Here is a 21,919-nt window from a genome sequence, read left to right on the forward strand (position 1 = left end):
TTGATAATTGTATGGGATGTGGGACAATTCTTTTTCAAGCAGTATTCTCATATGATTTTCAGGATATTCAGCACCCTTGGATACCACTTAATAAGTGACAGTAACATTGTGACAATAAAAATGACCCCCCCTTCCCCAATTTCCAAAATGCCCCTTAAGGAGAGGTAATACTCCTAATAATATGAACAGTTCAGTCTTTTCATCATAGTCTTAAAACAGTCAAATTAATAAGTTTTTTTAAAAGTGTTGAAAAGATCGAGATAAAGGACAAACCACAAACTAGGAGAAAATATTTGCACAAGACACATCTGATAAAAGACTTATGTACAGTATGCAAGGAATTTTTAAAAATCAATAAGAAAATGAACAACCCATTTTAGAAAGGGGCCAAAGATCTGAGGACACAAAGAAGCTATCCAGATGGCAAATAAGCATACGAAAAGATGCTCTACCTCACTCGTCATCAGTGAAATGCAAATTGAAACAATGAGATGCAGGTACATACCTATAAGAATGGCTGAAGCCGAAAACACTGACAACACCAAATGCTGAAAAGGATGTGCAGCAACAGGAACTCTCATTCATTGCTGGTGGGAATAGAAAAAATGATACAGTCTTTTTGCAAGAGTGTTTGGCAGTTTCTTACAAAACTAAATATACTCTAACCTTACAGTTCAGCAATCATGTGCCTTAGTATTTACCTAAATAAGTTAGAAACTTATATCTACACAAAAGACTTCTCATGGATATTTATAGCAGCTTTATTCATTATTCCCAAAATAGAAATGGCAACTAAGACACCTTCCAGTAGGTAAATGGAAAAATAAACTGTGGTACATCCAGACAATGGAATAATATTTAATGCTAAAAAGATATGGGCTATCAAGCCATGAAAAGATGAGGAGGAATCTTAAATGAATAATTGCTAAGTGAAAGTGAACCTGAAAAAGCTACATACTACATGATTCCAACTATATGACATTCTTGAAAAAGCAAATGTACAGGGGACAGTAAAAAGACACAGCTTGTCAGAGGTTGGTGGTTGGGGGATGAAAATGTGGAGCACAGAAGATTTTAGGGCAGTGAAGCTACTCCATATGATGCTATCATGATGGATACATGTCATCATACACTTGTCCAAACCTATAAAACACACAATGCTGAGAGTGAGCCCTAATATAAACTATGGACTTGGAATGATGTGTCAATGTAGATTCATCAATTGTAACAAGTCCACATAAGGATACAGACAACAGGGGCAAGCTATATGCATGTGCAGACAAGGGGTCTACGGGAAACCTCTGTACCTACTTCCCAACTTTACTGTTAACCCAAAGCTACACTAAAGTAACTAAATCTTTCCCCAAAAAAGGACGGGTGGTAAACTTCCAGGGTTAAAAAATTATAAAATAAAAATATGCCTTCAAGGAGTTCCCATTGTGGCTCAGCAGGTTAAGGACACAGCAGTGTCTCTGAAAGGATGCAAGTTCAATCCCTGGCTTTGCTCAGTGGGTTAAGGATCCCGTATTGCCATGAGCTGTGGTACAGGTCACAGATGTGGCTTGGATCCTGTGCTGCTGTGGCTTGGTGCAGTCTGGCAGCTGCAGCTCCAATTCGACTCCTAACCTGGGAACTGCCATATATGCTGCAGGTGTGGCCCTTTAAAAAAAAGCCTTAAAAATCCTTGATATTCAAATTTCTGAATATTAAACACTTATCTAGAAAACTGACTACCTATCCCCCTCAATACCTAATTTTCACTGTCTTTTTACCTTCATTTTCTCTTTATCCATATATTCCTCTTTATCTTTAAATAAGTTCTAAACACCCCAATTAATATAAAACAAACTTCATTCCATGTATCCTCTGGTTGTCTTCCTCTACTCTCAATATAAATCCTTAAGAGACTGGCCTCTACCTGCTGCCTTCAGTTTCTCGCTTCCACTAAAGTATCTGGTGTCTTTTACAGGCAGGCTCGCAAAACAACTCATTACAGTCACTAATTGCCTTCTAATTTTTTCTTTTCAATCCTTGTCCTACTTTTCTCTCTGTAGCATTTGTCTGTTATTGTTCTTTCAACCATAATGATAGCTGGGCATTTACTATGAATGTTTACTAAGGATCAGGCACTATGCTAAGCACATCACAGACACGATTCTCTAAGGTAGTGTTTATTCTCCTTCTTTTTACACTCTCAGAAACTGCAACATTGTGAGGTCAACTTGCTCAATGTCACAAAGCTATTAAGTGGTGGAGGTTAGTTAGTGTGACCCCTAAGTTGGATTCCTTAGCCACTCCTGATAATGACTGTGCAATTACTGTAGAACATTTGGAAAATGTAGTCCAGTACAGCTATGGGTTGAATTGTGTTCAGACCTACCCTGGGTACCTGTAAGTATGACCTAATTTGGAAATAGAGTTTTGCAAATGTAATCTTTTAAGATTAGGTGATTTGGGTGGGCCCTAATGCAGTAGAACCGATCTTCTAAGAAAAGGGAAGCCTGAGCACACAGATAAACACAGCGGGAAGATGAAGTGAAGACAGGATTAGAGTGATGCAGCTGCAAGCCAAAGAATGCCAGAGAGTACCAGGAAACCACCAGAAGCGAGAAAGAGAAAAGTGGTTTCCCTACAAGTATAGAGGGTTCACAGCCCTGCCAACACCTTGATTTCAGGCTTCTAGCCTCCAGGAACTTGAGACAGAAAGTTTCTGCTATTTTAAGGTACCTAGTTTGTGGTACTTTGTTACGGCAGCCCTCTGAAACTAATACAAGTACAACCAGAAATATAAAACAATCCTGCCACTGTTAACATTATGATATATTTATTATATTTAATCTTTTTCTTTTTTTTTTGTCTTTTTCTAGGGCCACACCCACGGCATATGGAGGTTCCCAGGCTAGGGGTCTAATCAGAGCTGTAGCTGCTGGCCTACGCCACAGCCATGAGGGATCCAAGCTGTGTCTGCGACCTATACTACAGCTCACGGCAAAGCTGGATCCTTAACCCACTGAACAAGGCCAGGGATTGAACCCGCAACCTCATGGTTCCCAGTCGGATTTGTCAACTACTGAGCCACAACAGGAACTCCTTTCTGTTTTTTGTTTTTTGCTTCCTAGGGCCGCACTAGAGGCATATTGAGGTTCCTAGGCTAGGGGGTCAAATGGGAGTTGTAGCTGTTGGCCTACGCCACAGGCACTCCAGATCTGAGCTTCATCTGCTACCTACACCACAACTCATGTCAATGCCAGATCCCCAACCCACTGAGCGAGGCCAGGGATCGAACCTGCCAACTCATGGATACTAGTCAGATTCATTTCTGCTGTGCCATGACAGGAATTGCTATATCTAGTCTTCTTCTATGTGTGCACATTCATTACCAAAAAAAGTAGGTGTTACATAGAACTTTAAGTTCAGAATCGTGCTTAAGTTAAAATAAGAGCCTCTTGGAGTTTCTGTTGTGCCTCACCAGATTAAAAACCAGACTAGTATCCATGAGGATGCAGGTCTGATCCCTGGCCTTGCTCAGTGGGTTAAGAATCCAACATTGCTGCAAAATGCGGTGCAGACGAGGCTCAGATCTGGCATTTCCTTGGCTATGGTGTAGGCCAGCAGCTGCAGCTCTGATTTTGAGCCCTAACCTGAGAACTTCCATATGTTACAGGTGTGGTCATAAAAAGAAAATAAAATATATTCCCAACTTATTAAAATATACACAAAAGAATTCATGACTACATAGTATCTCTTTGTAAGAATGTATTATTTATTTACCCATTATTGGGTGTTTTAATTTCCAGTGTTGAAACAGTGATAATCATCTTTGTATCTAAAGCTCTGCCCATATTTGCGAATGTTTCTATAAACTACTTTGGGAGAAGTATAATTGCTCATCAAATGATATATTATTTCCATCACTTTCCCTGATTTTCTCTGGTAAACTAGCTGACCTACAGTTTAGCTTGGATCTCTAAAGAAGATACCAGGCCCCCCTTAATTGCTTACCACCAAAAATGCAATGTTTCCAGGAATGCCCTTATACTAACTGGAATTCCCTACACTCTGTTTCAAATTCAGTTAGTTCTCTAGGGACAGCTTCAGATTCACACCACTGACCACAATACCTGAGCACTGCTCTGAAGCTGGGTGAGGACAGAAGTCTGCTTCTTTGGAGTGCCTGCGTCTTTTGGAATGATACTCTGCTTTAAGAGCAGGGCAGTGAGTGGGGACAGTGGGCGCCCATCTTCTCCGCTTCTCTTAATCTTTCCTAACATGGAGCCCGGTGGGGACAGTCACGGCCCCAGTATTCCCAGCATGCCGCCCCAAGGTTAAGCACCCACTCTGTGAGAGGGGCCAGGCAGAAGAGAACATCCAACCCCTATGACTGCAATCACCTGGGATTTAATCTCTGCAACATGCAGCTAGAAAGATTAAAGCTTCTCCTTACCTGTTCTTCCCAGTGCTGGACTGGAGCTGGGGAAAGGGGGAGCCCTGGGTTCTTGGCTGTACTCACCTGAAGTGGAGTTTCCATCACATAACCTGAAGTGGGTTATAATTCAAATTCCACACGCTCTCGCTCTTCTTACGGAGTGATAGGAGACTTTCTTACATTACTGTTTCGTCATTTGCTACACGCTCTCATTACTGAACCAGGTTGGTCTTGCCCAACTCACAGCATGCCAAAGGCCGAGGCACTGAGATGTGATGCAAAAGAGAATGCTCTCGCAAAGCAGCCAAGCGAGAAGACAATTGCAAACCTCAAAACCGCCTCCCAAAGTTCAGCGCCTGGGTATTGTTGGGATAACGAATAAAGATGGAGGGCGGTCTGAGGCGTGGGGGGCGTGGGGGCGTGGGAAGCGGGGCGGGTGATTGGGAAAAGGTATGTTGTCATCGCTCTGCGCAGGCGTAACTGGCCTACAGGCCTCTGTACCACCTCAGGGTGGTTTTCCAGCCTCTGACATCAAAAGGTCAGGGAGCACACACTCCCATAGGCCTCACTGGAGAGCGGGTGGTCCCACCCACTCTTAAGTGGCTCAGTGCAAACGAGAGGCAGCTGACTCCAAGTTCCTGAACAATAACTCAGGCAAACACCTTGCTCTGTAGGCCTCATGCTGCAGGGAACCTGCAAGTCTTAAAGCTCCCTTGATTAGTGAAAGCAGATGAAATGGATATGACTGACCATCACCCATGCTTTCACTTTTAAGACAATCTCTAGAGACTTCAAATGCTTGCTTTTTAAGTAATTTTCATCAGCTCCACTTGTTTCACTGGGGAGCAGGTCACAGAGATTCTCACTTCTATACATAGGCCCTCCAAGCCTACTTTATGGATCATTTTAATTGACCCAACAATACTAAAAAAAAAGTTTCAAATAATCAATATTATTAAAAAATAATTTAAAAAAATCTTTAGACAGCATTATAAGGGTTGCTGCAGCCCTCCGTTGGTGCAGAATGGAGCAAATCTTCCTGCATCCAAAGAGGTGCCCTAAAGTTGTCTAAAGCTAGAGCTGGGTCCTCTCAGACTAAGTGGGGCTCATTCACGCAGCCTGCTGTGGATGTGACCCGACAGTTTGATGGGGCCTTAGGGGATGCCAGCACAGATGGCTGATCAATGAATACTGGTGCTCACCTGGGCTTTGGTGCCAAAAAAGCCCGGAGAGCCTGGATCCTGCCATCTCAAGTCTCTGCCATGTGGCAGAATGGGGGATTGGGAAAAAATTGAGTTGCACAGAGAGGACTTTCTTGCACCATGAATATTTGGAACTAGAATTTAGGTCTGTTAAAGTGTAGGCAACACTTGTGACAAGTTTAGCTAAAGGGAGGGAGCTGAGGGAGAGAAAATGGGTGGCTAAATAGGAGAAGTTTTGTTTTTTTCCTTTTAAGTGAGGGCTTAGAGCATGCTCATGGAAAGAATTTGGTTCAGAAAAGGCTAAGGATACTGTGGAAAGGAGATAATTGGTAGCATGAGGTTCTTGAGGCTGGCGAGGGGAACAGCTTCTTCACTATTGAGAAGACAGAGCCGAGCACTAGTATAAATCCAGTTTAGTTTGTTCCATTTGGTGGCCAAAACATGAAAGTATGGCTTCCATTCTCTTCGTGAAGCGGGAGCAAAAATAATCTTCCAAGAGGGAAGAACTGCTTTAAAGTTTGAGTAGAGGAAGTTTGAAGGAGCACTAAGTAGCCAGAAAAGGTGAGCTGACAATAGAAGAGGTTCAGAAATTCTCGTCGTGGCCCAGCGGAAACGAATTCGACTAGGAACCTTGAGGTTGCAGGTTTGATCCCTGGCCTCGATCAGTGGGTTAAGGATCCCGCATCGCCATGAGCTGTGGTGTAGGTCACAGACTCAGCCTGAATCCTGTGTTGCTGTGGCTGTGGTGTAGGCCGGCAGCTACAGCTCCAATGAGACCCCTAGCCTGGGAACCTCCATGTGCCACGGGTGCGGGCCCTGAAAGGACAAAAAGACAAATAAATAAACAAACAAATAAATAAATAAATAAATAAGAGAGAGAGAGAGAAGAGGTTCAGGGTGGCGGGGTCTGGTGGCCGGCTGAGGCAAGGGATTCTAGGTGCAGAGAGTACTAATTGGCCTGATTCTAGCTTTTTCCTCCAGCTGTGCTCAGCCACCCTGGTGCCGGAATGGAGAAGACCCATGATTGGAGTCATCCAGGGCTAGGATTACACCAAAACATAACTTCTCAAAATCTCTTCAAATATTTAAAACACACATACACACCTTATACAGCTGTTTTCAAATCAAATATTTTCTTTGAAATTTTATATCCACTTCCCATCCCTTTGACAATTGTATTTTATCTTCCCAAGCTCTTTTCCAGGTTCCCCATTATCTTTTACAAATTAGAGAGGCTGTACCATGCAGTGGTTAAGATAGGACTTCTAAGAGTTTCCATCATGACTCAGCAGTTACAAACCCAACTAATATCCATGAGGATGCGGGTTGGATCCCTGGCCTCGCTCAGTGGGTTAAGGATCCGGCATTGCCATGAGCTGTGGTGTAGGTCACAGAGGCAGCTTGGGTCCCGCATTACTGTGGCTGTGGTGTAGGCCAGCAATTGCAGCTCCAATTCAACCCCTAGCCTGGGAACCTCCATATGTTGTGGGTGCGGCCCTAAAAAAAAAAAAAAAAAAAAAAAAAAAGATTGGGCTTCTGGCACCAATCTGCTCTGTACAAGTCTTACTCCTAGCACTTACTTCCTGTGTGATCTTAGACAAATCACATAGCACCTCTGTTGTTCAGTTTTCTAATCTGTAAAATGGGTGATGTGATAATAATAGCTCCTTCTCCCCCTACTTAGAGGGTTGCTTGAGGATTAAATGAGCTAATAATATGCTAATAATATATGCTGAGTAGGACTTTTTAATTTAAATGAAATACTCAAACTGAGAGCAGAATGAGATTACATTCTGGCCTTTATGTATTAAGCAATACTTAATACATCCTAATATTGCACAGCTTAGCTACTATTTCCCCTTTTCCTAAAAAGTCATGAGGAAGGCCTAAGTCATATTTATTTGAGAGTCATTCTTTCACATTTATTCAAGGCACTAATTTTTGTCCCTAAGTGTTTACAAGTGGACCAGATTGGTTCCTGGCCTTTATCTACATGTCTTTTGTTTCCAAATCCATCTCCTCTCTTTGATAACCACTTCTGAAAAAGCTACACCTTTTCTTCCCCACAGGCAAACGGATTGTGGCCAATTTTTTAAAACACAAAGCCCTCAATTAGGCTGTTTGCCCTTTTAAGGCAGGAATAGTGATTTCTACCTTTTAGTTACTTTAGCAGCCAGGAAGTTGCCCTACATAAAGTTTGAAATAAAAACAGTATGTGGTGCTGGTGCTGGTGGTGGTGGTGGTGATGGTGATGATGGTGGTGAGGGTGGTACCATAACTTATCCTTAGTTTCCATCCATTGATCTTTGTGGTGGTAAGAGAAGGGAATATGGTGCTCTGAGATTCAAGTTCTAGTTCTACCACTGACCCACTGTATAGTTTCAAACTTAAAAACAAACACAATGCTGTAAATGGTTTAGTAACTTATTAGCAACTTTCTCTCCCCTCTAGTTCTTGCTAACTACAACTTTTAGAACCACTAACAGAACAATGTCCTCCTTAAGCCACCCCTGTCCTAAAACTTCCTCCCCCTGCCACCAGAAGTGAAAGGTGAGAATGCCTTTTCTGCCTAAAGTCCTTCATGCCACTACCTGTCACTTCCAATCTCATGGATTTTCCCTTCACCCACTGGGGCAGGTTTATTCCATGTTATGTTTATTTTTAAATGCTTTCCTTCAGTTCTTCTCCGGCACTACCCCATTTTGCAACATGCTCACCTCCTTCCTCTAAGATCTCTTTCTGCCTCATGCACAGTTGCTGAATTCTTGCTCTATAATACCTTTCATTTCCCCCTAAATATCTGACATGACTTTCATTTTTTCATGGTGTGAAAAATACACAACTATTTTTGCTTTTAACAGGGTATCTGTTAAACGTGAGTTCAGCTGCTCTGCCTGTGTAGGTTTTATGATGAGCGCTAAGGAGAGATGATCTGATCTACTTTGACTACAGCGAGTGTAGGAAAATATATGCAGATAATTTATAAACTTCTGGTTGCAGTGATGCCTTGAGAAAGGTAAAAAAATTAAAACATCTTTAACTCTGGCAAGAATCATATATTTCCATTTTTGATTACAAAATAATGGCATATACCCATCTATCACACACACACAAAATCAAGAATAAAGATTTTTAAATCCTTCATAAAAGGTGGCCATTTCACATTAAAATCTTTATATGAGAGTTCATGTTTCATATCCAATTTAAAGGACATATTCAATTAAAGCTGTGAAATATTGACGAAAGGAGAGGCAAGATGGAGGAAAAAAAGAGAGCAAAACACGAGAACATCTTTTAAAATTTCCAGTAAATGATTCTATGTACAGTGGCATTTAATGTGAGAAATTTTACCCACACAAATCCTGAATTGTGCTTTAAATTTTTTTAAAAGTGTCTTTGCTTCGCAACTTTCTGAAGGTATTTCTAGCTTGACTTAAGTACCTCTCAGACTTTATGCCTGTTATGAATACTCCATTATATATAATAATCCCACAGCCAATCTCCTTTCAAATAAAGACATTATTTTAAGTGTCATGTCTATAAAGTGACTATTTTTTAAACAGATGTACCCAAACTTCCAAATGTAGGAGAACATGATTTTCTTGGAGAGCTTTGTTTATTCCAAGAATGCAGCCACTTCTTAAGATAGTTTCTGAACTCCTCTTTGGAAGCATCTTTGGTTAGCTAAAAGCTACATAGGTTAGCCAAGCTTGTTATTTTATAGTGCTGTCATATATGTATATATGCATTACTTACCTGATTCAATCAACTTGACTTCAAATTACATTTTTGGCTGCATCAAAAATCAAATTTATCTCAAAAGCAAAGATTTTTCTACTATGAAAGTTATCTTTTTAAGACCAGGAAAGCTTTCTGAGAGTGGCAACTCTAAATCATTAGAAACAAAAGTTGCTGGTTAGACTAAGTTTCAAGTCTCAAAGCTTCCAAGGCAGATAATTTAGGGGTCAGATGGGGGCCATTAATTTATAAATATAATCTTGGAATACTTTTTAAAATAGCCACACTTTATTTGCTTTTATTTGTCCCTCAAATGGTTGAATTTTATAGTAAGAAAACACCTTTTCAAAATCCTAAAATGGTTTTAGGTGGATATAAACTTAAAATTTCACCCAAAGATTGGGGGTGGGGGAGGGGGTTGGGGCGGGAAAGAAATGCACCGAAGTGTGCGAAGTGTGTAAGAATAAGAAATTTCTACTCCTAACCTAAGTACTCAAAGCATGTGTCAGAGGTGCAAGTTCTAGAAATCTTAAGTTCTGCTGAATGCTGGTGATTTAGAGGGGCCTTCAAGCAATTCTTAAGGTCTCCATTCTTTCCTGAAACACTATATATTTGAACAGACACCAGTTGCATTTAATGATTTTTTGTTTCACAGTGTGATTCCTGTAATATGAGCTTCTCAATAATTGTGAATTTTATTTTTGTCATTTTTGGCACTTACAGTTCACAACGCTTGGTTGTGTGGTTTAATATAGTTTTAATTTTTGCATTTTACATTGCTTTTGGCACTTCTGAAGGAAGGGTCACTGTCTTGGTAAACCTCTCCCCTAGGTCTCTTTCTTAAATGTTTGGCTTTACGAAATACACGATTCTCCCCGGAATCCTGTGTCATATGACGCTGGTGACAATTTGCCTTCACGAGCTGCGCATCCCAACGCTTCTTAGAGGCTGGTATCCCTAGCTTCGGATTTAGGCTGTTTGGCCGCGGCTCTTGCAGGCTCTGGCGGCCCCTCCTGGCAGAAAAGTACGACTGGATTTTTGCAAGCCCACATGGCCACGTCCCCTCCCGCGCCGCTCGGCGGGTTGGAAGAAGACATCCAGCTGCAGACCCCCAGGCGGCTGGTATAACGGTTTCGAAAACGATTGCGGCTTCTGGCCTGCTGAGCCCGGCCATGGTTGGGCAGGAAAGTGTCCACGTTCCTAGTCCGGTAGCCCTCCTCACGACTGCGCCCCAGGAGCATCGAAATGTTAGGGTTGCGAACGGCATAGATGACTGGGTTAATGGCCCCATTGGCCCAGGTCAGCCAGACGGCCACCACGTTGAGGAACGAGGGGGCCTGCGTGGCCTGGGCCTGCCGAGCGGCGGCCAGCAGCACCAGGAAGCAGTAGGGCCCCCAGCAACCGATGACGAAGACAATCATGATGAGCACGGTGGTGGCCGTGCGCACGTCGCTGAAGAAGCGCAACACGCGGGCGTAGGTGGTCAGCGGCCGCACGCGCACATCCCACAGGCGCACGGTCCTGCAGATGTGGTAGTGGCAGAAGCACATGAGCAGGCAGGGCAACAGGTAGCAGGCCACCACCAGCCCCACGCTGTAGGCCGCGCCCAGCTGCGCGGGGTCCGGGGACGCCCGGTACAGGCAGCCATGGAAGCTCTGCGCGGCCGGGGGCTCTAGAGGCCCGAGGAAAAGCTCCCAGGGCAGGGAGAAGCCCAGGGCCGCCAGCCAGGCTCCCGCAAGCAGCTGCAGCGCGCGGCGGCGCCCGATCTTGTCTCGCGGTGGCCGCACGATGGCGCAGTAGCGGTCCAGCGAGATGAGGGCAACGCTTAGCGTGGACACGATGCCGAAGCACGAGCTGAAAAAGCGGCTGGCTGTGCAGAAGCCGTGCCAGGGCCGGGAGGCGGCAGCAGTGGGCGCCGGGCCCCCGGGCGGCGTGAAAAGATCCAGGAAGGCGGCAGGCAGGCAGAGCAGCGCTGTTAGTAGATCCGACAGGGACAGGGACAGGATGAAGGCGTTTGTGACAGTGCGGAGCTGCCGGTGCTTCACGATCACCCCCATCACCGCGCAGTTGCCCAGGCTAGACAGCAGGAAGATGAGCAGGAGGACAAGCGCCTGGGCCGCCATCGCCGCCCCCTGCGACAGCGGCGGCGCCGCCTCGGTGTCCAGTGGCAGCCTCCCCACCGCCCCCGCCGCCCCGCGCCCGCCGAGGCCGCCGCCTGCCCAGGAGCCAGTACTGTCGCCCCCGCCCCCGACGCTCTGGTTCCCCAGCGCCGCGGCCGCCGCAGTGCTGAAGGAGAGCAAGGCCGCCGCCGTCGCCGCGGAGGAAGTCCCTCCAGGCCTGCCGGCCACGGAGAGGGCGCCGGGGCGTGGGCTGCCCGACAAGGCCGTGGTCACTAGCGGGCGGACCGGCGGCGGCGACGGCTCCTCCATGGGGTCCCGCGGCTGCCGCGGGTCTAATCATCCCGCACCAGGGCAGGCGGCCACCAGCCCGAGGTGGGTGGGGGCTGGGGCCAGAGACCTCTGCCGGGAGTCGCGCTGGCCGGAGGGGTGGCGGTCGCCCGGGACCTAGTGAAGCCTTTGACATGCGTTCCAGGCGTTGCCCAGGGAACCGCGTGTTTACGCAGGAGCGCGGGGCGGGCCGCCGGCCAGCGGAGTACTCCCCGAAAAGCCGCTCCAGGACATCACCTGTCCTGGAGGTGGGGAGCTAGGGAGCTGGGGAGCCAGGGAGCTGGGGAGCCAGGGAGCCAGGGAGCTGGGCTTCCAAGTGCTACGTCGACCTCCTCAGGGACCCTGCCCGGCTAGATGAAGCGGGACTGGCCCTCATACAGATGACCAAATTCAACAAGGGTTCACTCTCAACCTCCCTTGTTGGATACAGATGTCCTAGGGGAAGGCCCAGGGAGGGGGTGTGTGTGCTTTTCGTAGAATCTTAAGTGGAAAACAATCCAAATCCGGAGACATTAAACTTGGTGGGGGGGCAGAAAATTTAAACAAAGTGTTCTCAAACTTTAGCATGCAACAGAATCACCAAGAGGGCTTGTTAAAACCTAAGTGGCTGGGCCCAACCCCAGAGGTTCAGAATCACTAGGTCTGGGGTCCTGGCCGAGAAATTGGCTTTCTAACAAGCTGCTGGTGGTAATGATGCTGGTCCAAGGACCACACTTTGAGAACATATAGTGGGCTTATTCAAATGGATATTGACTGGCTGACTCCCAGAATTACCAAGGGTGGGCCCGAGAATCTAAACCCCTTAGGTGATTCTGATACTAGTGCTCTGGGGAGCTAGGATATGGATATTGGAGGTAGGATGTCACATTGTTTTCAAGGACCGGGACCTCAGACCCATAACTGGCTCCCACATGTAGGGGGAGAGGGGAGTGTGACTGTCTCCTTGCCCTACTTGCATCCTTCATAAATTCTCTGGAACAAGGTATGTTTTGAGTCTAAGATGCTGCCAGTCAGGTGGTTACCACGCATGCAGCTTCAGGTATCTGGTGGGAGATACAGCAAAAGGAGGGGCCTGCGTGCTCTGGGGAAGTTGCATCTCAAGTTTTTGGGGCATGGTCTCTAATGGGGGAAAGTGTGATAAACCCTTGGGTTCTCTAAAGCAGTGGTTTGCAAAGTGTGGACCCTGGACCAGCAGCATCAACAGGACCTGGGAGGTTGTAAGAAAGGCAGATTCTCAGGCTCCACCCCAAATCTACTGAAGCTCTGGGGGTGGAGCCTAGTCACATGACCTGCAAGTGCTCCCGATGCACTTCCAGAAACAATGATCTAAAAAAAAATGAGGAGTTCCAGTGGTGGCTCAGTGGTTAACGAATCCGACTAGGAACCATGAGGGCATGGGTGTGATCCCTGGCCTCTCTCAGTGGGTTAAGGATCCTGCGTTGCTGTGGCTGGCAGCAACAGCTCCGATTAGACCCCTAGCCTGGGAATCTTCATATGCCTCGGGTGTGGCCCTAGAAAAGACAGAAATAAATAAATAAATAAAAATTAATTAATTAATTTAAAAAATAACTAGTATAGTATACTGTTGCAGATCTTAGAATCAATCATATTAATGTTTGGGGTACTTCTTTCAGTGAGGAAAAATATCCTACTGGAAACTAATAAATAAAAATTCATTTTAGGTGGTTAACTAGGACAGGGCTTCTCAGTCTCAGCACTATATACATTTTGAGTCAGGTCATCCTTTGTTGTGGAGGCAACCCTATGCATTGTCAGATATTTAGCAGTATCCCATGCCTCTACCCACAAGATGCCAATAGTGGCAACCAAAAATGCCTTCAGATATGGGCAGATGTCCTGAGGTAGGGGGTAGGCAACCTCAGCTCAGACTCACTGAAGACAAAAATATGTAACAAAAATATGTATGATTAATTTATTTAGCAATTCCTTTCTATGCTAGGTTTTCAGAAACAACAAAGAACACCAGCCCAAAGAACATTTCAGTTTTAGGCAAACAAAAAATTTTTACAATGTCATTAATGTTGTTTCAAAACAAAAATGACTGGAGGAGGAGAATCTTGCAGCAGGGAGACTAGTTAAGAAAAGGCTTTGTAATAGCCCAGAGGGAGAAATGAAAGAGTCTGAACTAAGGCATTTACAGTGAAGGAGAAAATATCTTAAGGAGGATTAGGATTAGGATGTTTGAATGTAAGCAACAGAAACAGTGAGTGTACTGGCTCATTTAGGCATAAAAGTGATTTACTGGGAGGATAGGAGGCATATTCAAAAGGGGGGGGGTCTAACACTGCCAAGGACAGGAGAGGTTGGGAAGCTCTGCAGGTGGAGCAGAAGCAAACTGCAGGTCATATCTTTGGGCTCTATAGGAATAATCTGCTTCAACCGTTTTTCAAACCTCGTATCTCTCAAAATCTCAGATCTTGGAGGAGACTGATCATATCAAGTGAGTGTTATTTTTTGGAGATAAGAGAATTCTTTGCTACACAGTTTAATAGATAAGGAGTGGAAAACATTAGTTTTTGTGTATTTACTATAGAAATCAAGAACTTTAGAGCCTTCATTTTGGCCAGGTAATTCAATTACAGACCTAATAATTGGTTGACACAGCCAGTTGAAATGAATTAATTATTTCATTGTCTGTATGCTCAGAAAAAGAAATACTCTTATCTCAAAAGAGTCTACTGGGAAGTTCCCATGGTGGCTCAGGGGGGTTGAGAACCCGAACAGTATCCATGAGGATGGGGGTTCGATCCCTGGCCTCACTCGGTGGGTTAAGGATCCAGCATTGCTTCAAGCTGCAGTGTAGATGGCAGATGTGGCTCAGATCTGGTGTTGCTGTGGCTGTGGTGTGGGCCTCAGGTGCAGCTCCAATTCAACCCTATCCTGGTAACTTCCACATGCCACAGGTGCAGCTGTAAAAATCAAAATATAAAAGAGTCTACTGAATATTGTGAGAATCACATATTGAATAGTTTTTAATACTTCATATTATAATTACTGAGGATGACCAAATTTTAGTTTTAACAGGCTCACAGACAATTAACTAGCAAGAATGCCAATAGGTAACATTTCTTTCATGTTTTAAATCTACCTGACCTATAGTTGGTAGAGCATGAGACTATAGAGATTCATTGATTAACTTCTACTGTGTACCTGAACTTGAATAAGGCAATAAATGACCCCTTTTATAAGAGCCGTTAAGATACATCAAAAACCTGATTCTTGTTTGTCTCTCATGAGTCTGAGACTTCAGTTACCTGGGTGTAGGAGCTGGGCTTTGTAGCACAGAGGACATCCTGGCAGCAGCTACACCATCCTCCACCCCAAAAAAGCTGCCACCCCACTCCTTCCCGGGTTATGACTGCCAAGTGTTGGGGACCTTGTGATAATCCATCTCCCTTGCATCCTGCTTAGGAAGAGGGCATTATTTTACTCAAAAACTGGAAGGCCAAAATAATGAACTTGTAAGATTCACTGTTGTAAGGGCTACAATTCAAGCTATTATTCATATTTAATACAAAATATCATAGAATTACCAGAGAATAATATTTTAAGAGTAACAAGAACTAAGTTTTAATTTTTACCCGATGTGTGAACAGTAAGAAAAGTATTCTGCATTTTGTATTCTATAAGCGTTCAAATATGAGGAATGACTTTATATTTAGCCACAGTGTACTATTTTAGAAAGAATAGAAGTTGTCTTACATGTACAATTTGGATATAGTTTCCCAGGTAATTCAGAGAAAAATTAACTACAATAATTTCTTTAAAAAGAACGCCCTTAAAAGTCACAGAAGTCACTTGAGAAGAAACCCATCCCTCAGTGGGTCATCATCTTCTACTATAAAGCTCGCTGTACCTGTGTAATGGGCTTGTCCAGAGACTTCCACTATGACAGCTTTAAAATCACCACATTTTGTTTCCTGAGAAAAGAAGATGAGAGTATCAAAATACTGCCTTCATATTGTATCTAGACTCAAAGCTGTATTCTCAATCTATTTTTTTGTTTGTTTTTAGGGCACACCTGGAGCATATGGAGATTCCCAGGCTAGGGGCGAATCAGAGCTACAGCTGCCGGCCTACACCACAGCCAAAGTAATGTGGGATCTGAGCCATGTCTGCAACCTACACTACAGCTCACGGCAACGCTGGATCCTTAACCCACTGATCGAGGCCAGGGATGGAACCCACATCCTCATGGATCCTGGTCGGGCTCATTGACCACTGAGCCACGAAAGGAACTCCCTATATTCTCAATCTTTATCATTTTAAAGAAAACCCAAGAGTTAATCATCTAGGCAATGGGAGGTTTTTAAGGAAGGTGACATGATAAGATTTGTGTTTTTAGGTAAGCTTAGCTGTAAAGTGGGGGACAAATTGGAAAGGAGAGGGACTAGAAACGCAGCAACCTATTAAGAGGTAACCTCAATCATCAATTGAATGTAGAGTCAGGAAGGTAGTCTTTAGTGAGAATTGAGAACAAAATATAGAGACACTTTGCAGATAGAACTTAGACCTGTGGACTGATGTGATGAATTAAATAATGGCCATAGATGCTAGCTTGGAAGTGAAGGGGGCACCACCGGGGGATGAGAAAAATACATTTAGGAAGGAAGGACTTTTCAACAAGTTGAGTTTGAGAGATCTCTGGGACAATAATCTTGAGATGGGTTTAATGCACACTGTTAGACTTTGGAGAGAGGCACAGGATAAGCATGGTAGGGCTGAAAGTTTGAGAGTGCTTGGGTGGTTGAGAGTTGAGTTCACCCTCAAGTGGGTGAAATGGCATCAAGTTGCAGATCAGATGAGAAGAAGCTAAAGATAAATTGCTGGGGGCCCCTAAATGGAAGGGCAGGAGAAGACACTGAGAAGACAGCATCAGAGAACCTGGAAGAGCCCAGAGAGGGAAGGAGGGCAGTGCAGGGGAAGCTATTCTGGCAAATATAATTAGTAACCATAAAGGAAATAAACTTTGAATCTTAACTACAGGGTATCTTTATTTTCTAATTTTTTAAAAATGAGAATAAATCCTAAGGTAAAAATGTCAATTATTAGATTAGGGTACGGTAAGTTTATTATCTTTTTTATAAAGCTGCTATAAAATAAAGCCTCATTGAAAACTTGCTTTGTCTAAGAGTAGTAAAACATGGTGCTTAACAGTGTAGAGTCTGATCAGAGAGACCCACCTTCATAGCCTGGCTCTGTTACTCACTATTTGACCTCTGGCAAGTTACCTAAACTCTAATTCTCCATTTAATCATTTGTTTAAAAAAGATGATAAAAGTTCTGACCTTGTAGGATTCTTGTGAGAATTATATGACATGCTATATATATATATATATATATAAAGTACTTAGCTTAGAAAATGATGCATGGTGAAGCAACCAATAAATGCTGGCAATTATTATTTTATCTTGAATCTCAGACCTGAAGACAATGTATTCCAAATTTCTGCATATAGAATAAATGGTTTGGTACCCATAAGATCACTATATTACATAGGAATCCTAACTTAAAGAAGACTCAATATACAGAAAAAACAAACTTTAAAAACAGCTATATTAGGATAAACAGTTTGCTATATTAAAGGACTCTTTAATTTACTAGATGCAAATTAATCAGCCTGCACTATATTTCACTAACTACTGTGAGTAAATTCATTAGTTAGCTCTGCTAGTACATTTAAAATTTGATTCCATTACAAAAATTCTACTTTCTATAACTTTTCAGGACTTTTGCATCCTATTATATAAAATGGAACATTCCTATGAGTAAAAACAAAAAATCCAAAACCTAATTTCATTCAATTGTTCTCAAACATTTTGATCTCATTACCCCCTTATGCCCTAAGATTTGAGGATCTCACCCACCATTACCCTGATATCTACAAAAAAGGAAAATGATAGGTTAATATCTTTGATGAATATAGATGCAAAAATCCTCAATTAAACATTAGCAAATTAAATTCAACAATGCATAAGAAGGATCATACACTATGGTCAAGCTGGATTTATACCGGGGTCACATGGATGGTTCAACATACACAAATCAATGTGATACATACACCACATTAACAAAAGGAAAGACAAAAACCACATGATCATCTTGATATATGCAGAAAAAGCATTTGACAACATTCAATATCCATTCATATTAAAAATTTTATAGAAGGAACATATCTCAACAAATGTCACTATGTGCAGTTGACATGATACTATATAGAAAATCCTAAAATCTCCACCTTAAAACTATCAGAACAAACGAATTCAGCAAGGTTGCAGGATACCAGATTAATTAACAGAACTTCCACAATTCTATGCACTAATAATGAAATATCAGAAAGGGAAAGTAAAAAACAATCCTGTTTAAATCAGATTTAAAAAAACACCTATGAATAATAAGCTTAACCAAAGAGATGAAAGACCTATATGATGAAAACTATAAAACATCAATGAAGGAAATTGAAGATGATTTAAAGAAATGAAAAGATATTCCATACTCTTGAATTGAAAGAATTAGTATTACTAAAATGGCCATACTACCCCAAAGCAATCTATAGGTTTAATGTAACCCCTATCAAAATACCCAGACCATTTTTCACAGAACTAAAACAAAAATCCTAAAATTTATATGGAACCAGAAAGACCCCAAATTGCCAAAGAAATCCTGAAAAAAAAAAAGAACAAAGCAAGAGGCATAACCCTCTTCAGACAATACTACAAAGCTACAGTATGCAAAACAGCAAGGCAATGGCACAAAAACAGACACATGGATCAATGGAACAGAATAGAGAGCCCAGAAATAAACCCATTCACTTATAGTCAATTTACAATAAAGGAGGCACAAATATACAGTGGAGAAAGTACAGTCTCTTCAACAAGAGGTTCTGAGAAAACTGGACAGCCACATGTAAAGCAATGAGAATAGAACATTCCTTCACATCATACACAAAAATAAACTCAAAATGGTTTCAAGACCCAAATGAAACAAAAAAACACCTAGAAGATAACACAGGCAAAACACACTTTGACATAAATTTGTAGCACTATTTTCTTGGATCAGTTCTCTAAGGCAAAGGAATAAAAGCAAAAATAAATAAATGGCTCCTAACTAAGCATAAAAGCTTTTGCATAGCAAAGGAAACCATAAACAAAATGAATAGATAACCTACAGAATGGGAGAAAATGTCTGTGTCTGCAAATGATGTGACCAAGAAGAGCTTAATCTCCAGAATATACAGACAGCTCATACAACTATACACACACACACACACACACACACGGAGGGAGAGAGCGCACACTATACACTATATATATGCGCGTGCGTGTGTGTGTGTGGACATACACACATGCACACATATATAAGAACTAACAATCCAATAAAAAAAATGGGGAGATTTGAATAGACATTTTCCCAAAGAAGATGTATAAATGACTAACAGGCATATTAAGTTATTAGAGAAATGCAAATCAAAACAACGAGGTATCATCTCACACTGGTGAGAATGGCCATCATCAAAAAGTATACAAATAACAAATGTTGGAGAGGATGTGGAGAAAAGGTAGCCCTCCCACACTGCTGGTAGGGATGAAAATTGGTCCAGCTCCTATGGAAAACAGTATGGATATTTTTCAGAACACTAAAAATAGAACTACTATATGATCCAGCAATTCCACTCCAGAGTATATATCTAGAAAAAATGAAAACACCTATTCAAAAACATACATGTACCCCAATGTTCACTGCAGCACTATATACAATAGTCAAGGCATGGAAGCAACCCAAGCGCCCATCAACAGACGATTGGATTAAGAAGATGTGGTATACACGCATACATAGAAATATTACTCAGCCATAAAAAGAATGAAATATTGCCATGTGCAGTGATATGGATGAACCTAGAGGCTATTATGCTTAGTGAAAGTCAGAGAAACTCAAATACTATATGACATCACTTGCGGACTCAGAAGAAAATACAAATAAATGTAAATGCAAAACAGAAACATTCACAGATAAAGAAAACAAACTTGTGGTAACCAAAGGGGAGAGGGAAGCAGATAGGGACAAATTAAGGGTATGGGATTAATAGATACAAACTACTATATCTAAGATAAGCAACAAAGATATAATGTATAACACAGGGAACTATTCTCAACATCTCATTATAACCTAGAATATAATATAATATGCAAAAACACTATCACTATGTTGTACACCTGAAACACCACATTGTAAATCAACTACACTTCAATTAAAAAAAAAAGATCTTAGGACCTCAAAGAATTTTTTATTTAGGTTATATCAATTAATATTTGTTGGTAGTTCCCATCATGGCTCAGAGCAGAAACAAACATGACTAGCATCCATGAGGATGCAGGTTTGATCCCTGACCTCGCTCAGTGGGTCAGGCATTGCTGTGAGGTATGGTGTAGGCCGGTGGCTAAAGCTCCCGATTTAACCCCTAGCCTGGGAACCTCTATATGCCAAAAGACCAAAAAAAAAAATTGTTATATTGGGAATTAAAGACATTTGCTCATGAATTCATTTAAAAATAATAAACCTATTACATGTAACAAAAACCAAATTTTTGTGAAAATCTGGCATAACAACAAAAAAAAGAGAAATACGACATTGTTTTACATGTTTGCAAACCTCTTTAATGTCTGGCTGAACAGAAGGCAGCTAGACTTTCCTATCTGCTTCTGCATTCAACCAGCTGGGACGCCACATATCACGCTGCCCCCAAAGAACACGGCTGTACATTTGTGAAAGAATGAAAAGAAAGCAATGTCTCTGTATTATTAATAATTTTGACCCTGTGAACGCATGTATAGGACCCCAAGGTCCTTTCTACATTTTGACGACCAATGTCCTAGGTGAAGGGACATTTTTACAGACCCATCTTAAAATCCTCTTCTAAGAACTACGTGAAGAAACTTACCTAACACTCAATTTAGGTCTCAAAAGGAACACATTTGCAGATGAGAAGCAAATGGTGCCACTCACCCTCACAGCCTTCCCTGTGAATATGGAGCTGGTTGCACTGCTTTTAAAGGCTCTGGTCTGGTTCAGTTTTAGCAGCCCCTTGTGATACTGTAAAGCAATTCGGGCTGTCACTCCTGAGCCGGTAGGACTTCTGTCAACCTGTTTCAGAATAAATGAGGATAAGAATGTTCAGTGTTCTAGTTCTATATTACCCTGCTTGTGTGCCTAAAAATTCCAGTTTTAATACCTGTTCATCTGCAAACACACAGATGTTGGTGGTTGGTTCCTCACTATAAGTGTCTTTTCCATCTGTTAATATAGTTCCATATAGAAAGGCAAGGTCTTCACTGTCAGGATGATTAATTTTAAACTGAAAATAAAATAAGCATCAACCACATATAAAATAAATATTTTGATACAAGTTTATCTTTTAATGCATATATATGGGGTACTCAGACATAATTTTTCATCTTTATCATTTAAAAATATCTTTTGGGTCACAGTACTAAATACTAGAAGGTATGTCTTTGTCTAGATAAAGACAGTTTTTATCTAATCATTGGAAGTTCCAATTCTTATATTTTGAGTCCCTTCTAAGGAAGTTGTCCTGCACACAACCTGCACTTAGCCTCTACTAAAGGAACAGTCCTATTTTACACACACACACACACACACACACACACACACACACTTTGAAGCACTGACCCCAAGAGAGTCAATCCACAGACTGGCCAAGGAGGCTCAAACAGGAGGAGCTAAGGCTAAGTTCTCTCTCAGGAACTTGGAGGGGATAATGCGGAAAAATTAAGCAGTGAGTATCTAGAGCTAAAATTAACAGCATCAACAGAACTGCCAGAGGCCATGAGCAAACAAAATGTGCAAGAACGCAGAAGCTATTGGGTAAGAGAAATAACTGGATGGGGGAAAAATAGATTTATTGCAAAGGATGAAGTCCGTATCATAAAAAGCAGCAGGTAGACACAGAAAAGCAGAGTAGCTAAGTCAAGTCAGTGGTAAAGCCCGGTCAGGCCCACATGTGCAGGGCTTCCTGTTCTTGGAGGCCATGGTTTAACTTCTCCTGGATTTCTGCAATGTCTCTTAGC

The 21,919-nt window shown here is 42.3% G+C and overlaps 2 protein-coding genes and 1 long non-coding RNA gene across 5 annotated transcripts in view; all 3 read right to left on the minus strand.

Moving 5' to 3' along the window:
• The window catches only part of LOC102167425, a 90,090-nt gene extending 83,835 nt beyond the window's left edge, over positions 1-6,255 (minus strand). The window contains exons 1-2 of the long non-coding RNA XR_002347112.1: positions 4,511-6,255; positions 506-587 (exon numbers count right to left, since the gene is read on the minus strand). This is a non-coding gene — a long non-coding RNA (uncharacterized LOC102167425). The remainder of the gene's footprint in view (positions 1-505; positions 588-4,510) is intronic.
• Positions 9,377-11,887, minus strand: GPR135 (G protein-coupled receptor 135). Its single transcript, XM_021102702.1, has one exon. The coding sequence runs from the start codon at positions 11,793-11,795 to the stop codon at positions 10,308-10,310; it is 1,488 nt and encodes a 495-aa protein (XP_020958361.1). The 5' UTR covers positions 11,796-11,887; the 3' UTR covers positions 9,377-10,307.
• The window catches only part of L3HYPDH (trans-L-3-hydroxyproline dehydratase), a 32,326-nt gene continuing 24,130 nt past the window's right edge, over positions 13,724-21,919 (minus strand). The window contains exons 3-5 of one of the 3 annotated variants that reach the window (XM_021102703.1): positions 21,064-21,186; positions 20,838-20,975; positions 13,724-15,754 (exon numbers count right to left, since the gene is read on the minus strand). In XM_021102703.1, coding sequence (XP_020958362.1) covers positions 15,629-15,754; positions 20,838-20,975; positions 21,064-21,186 — 387 coding nt within the window. In that variant the 3' untranslated portion in view covers positions 13,724-15,628. Of the gene's footprint in view, positions 17,283-20,837; positions 20,976-21,063; positions 21,187-21,919 lie in introns of all 3 variants that reach the window. The other 2 variants (XR_002347129.1, XM_021102705.1) reach the window with 2 other exon arrangements.

Source organism: Sus scrofa, chromosome 1 (genome assembly GCF_000003025.6).
Source record: "Sus scrofa isolate TJ Tabasco breed Duroc chromosome 1, Sscrofa11.1, whole genome shotgun sequence".
Classification (NCBI taxonomy): Eukaryota; Metazoa; Chordata; class Mammalia; order Artiodactyla; family Suidae; genus Sus; species Sus scrofa.

What these genes read in the sequence shown, in the direction of transcription:
- GPR135 (XM_021102702.1), bottom strand. Translation starts at nt 11,795, where the DNA reads ATGGAGGAGCCGTCGCCGCCGCCGGTCCGCCCGCTAGTGACCACGGCC.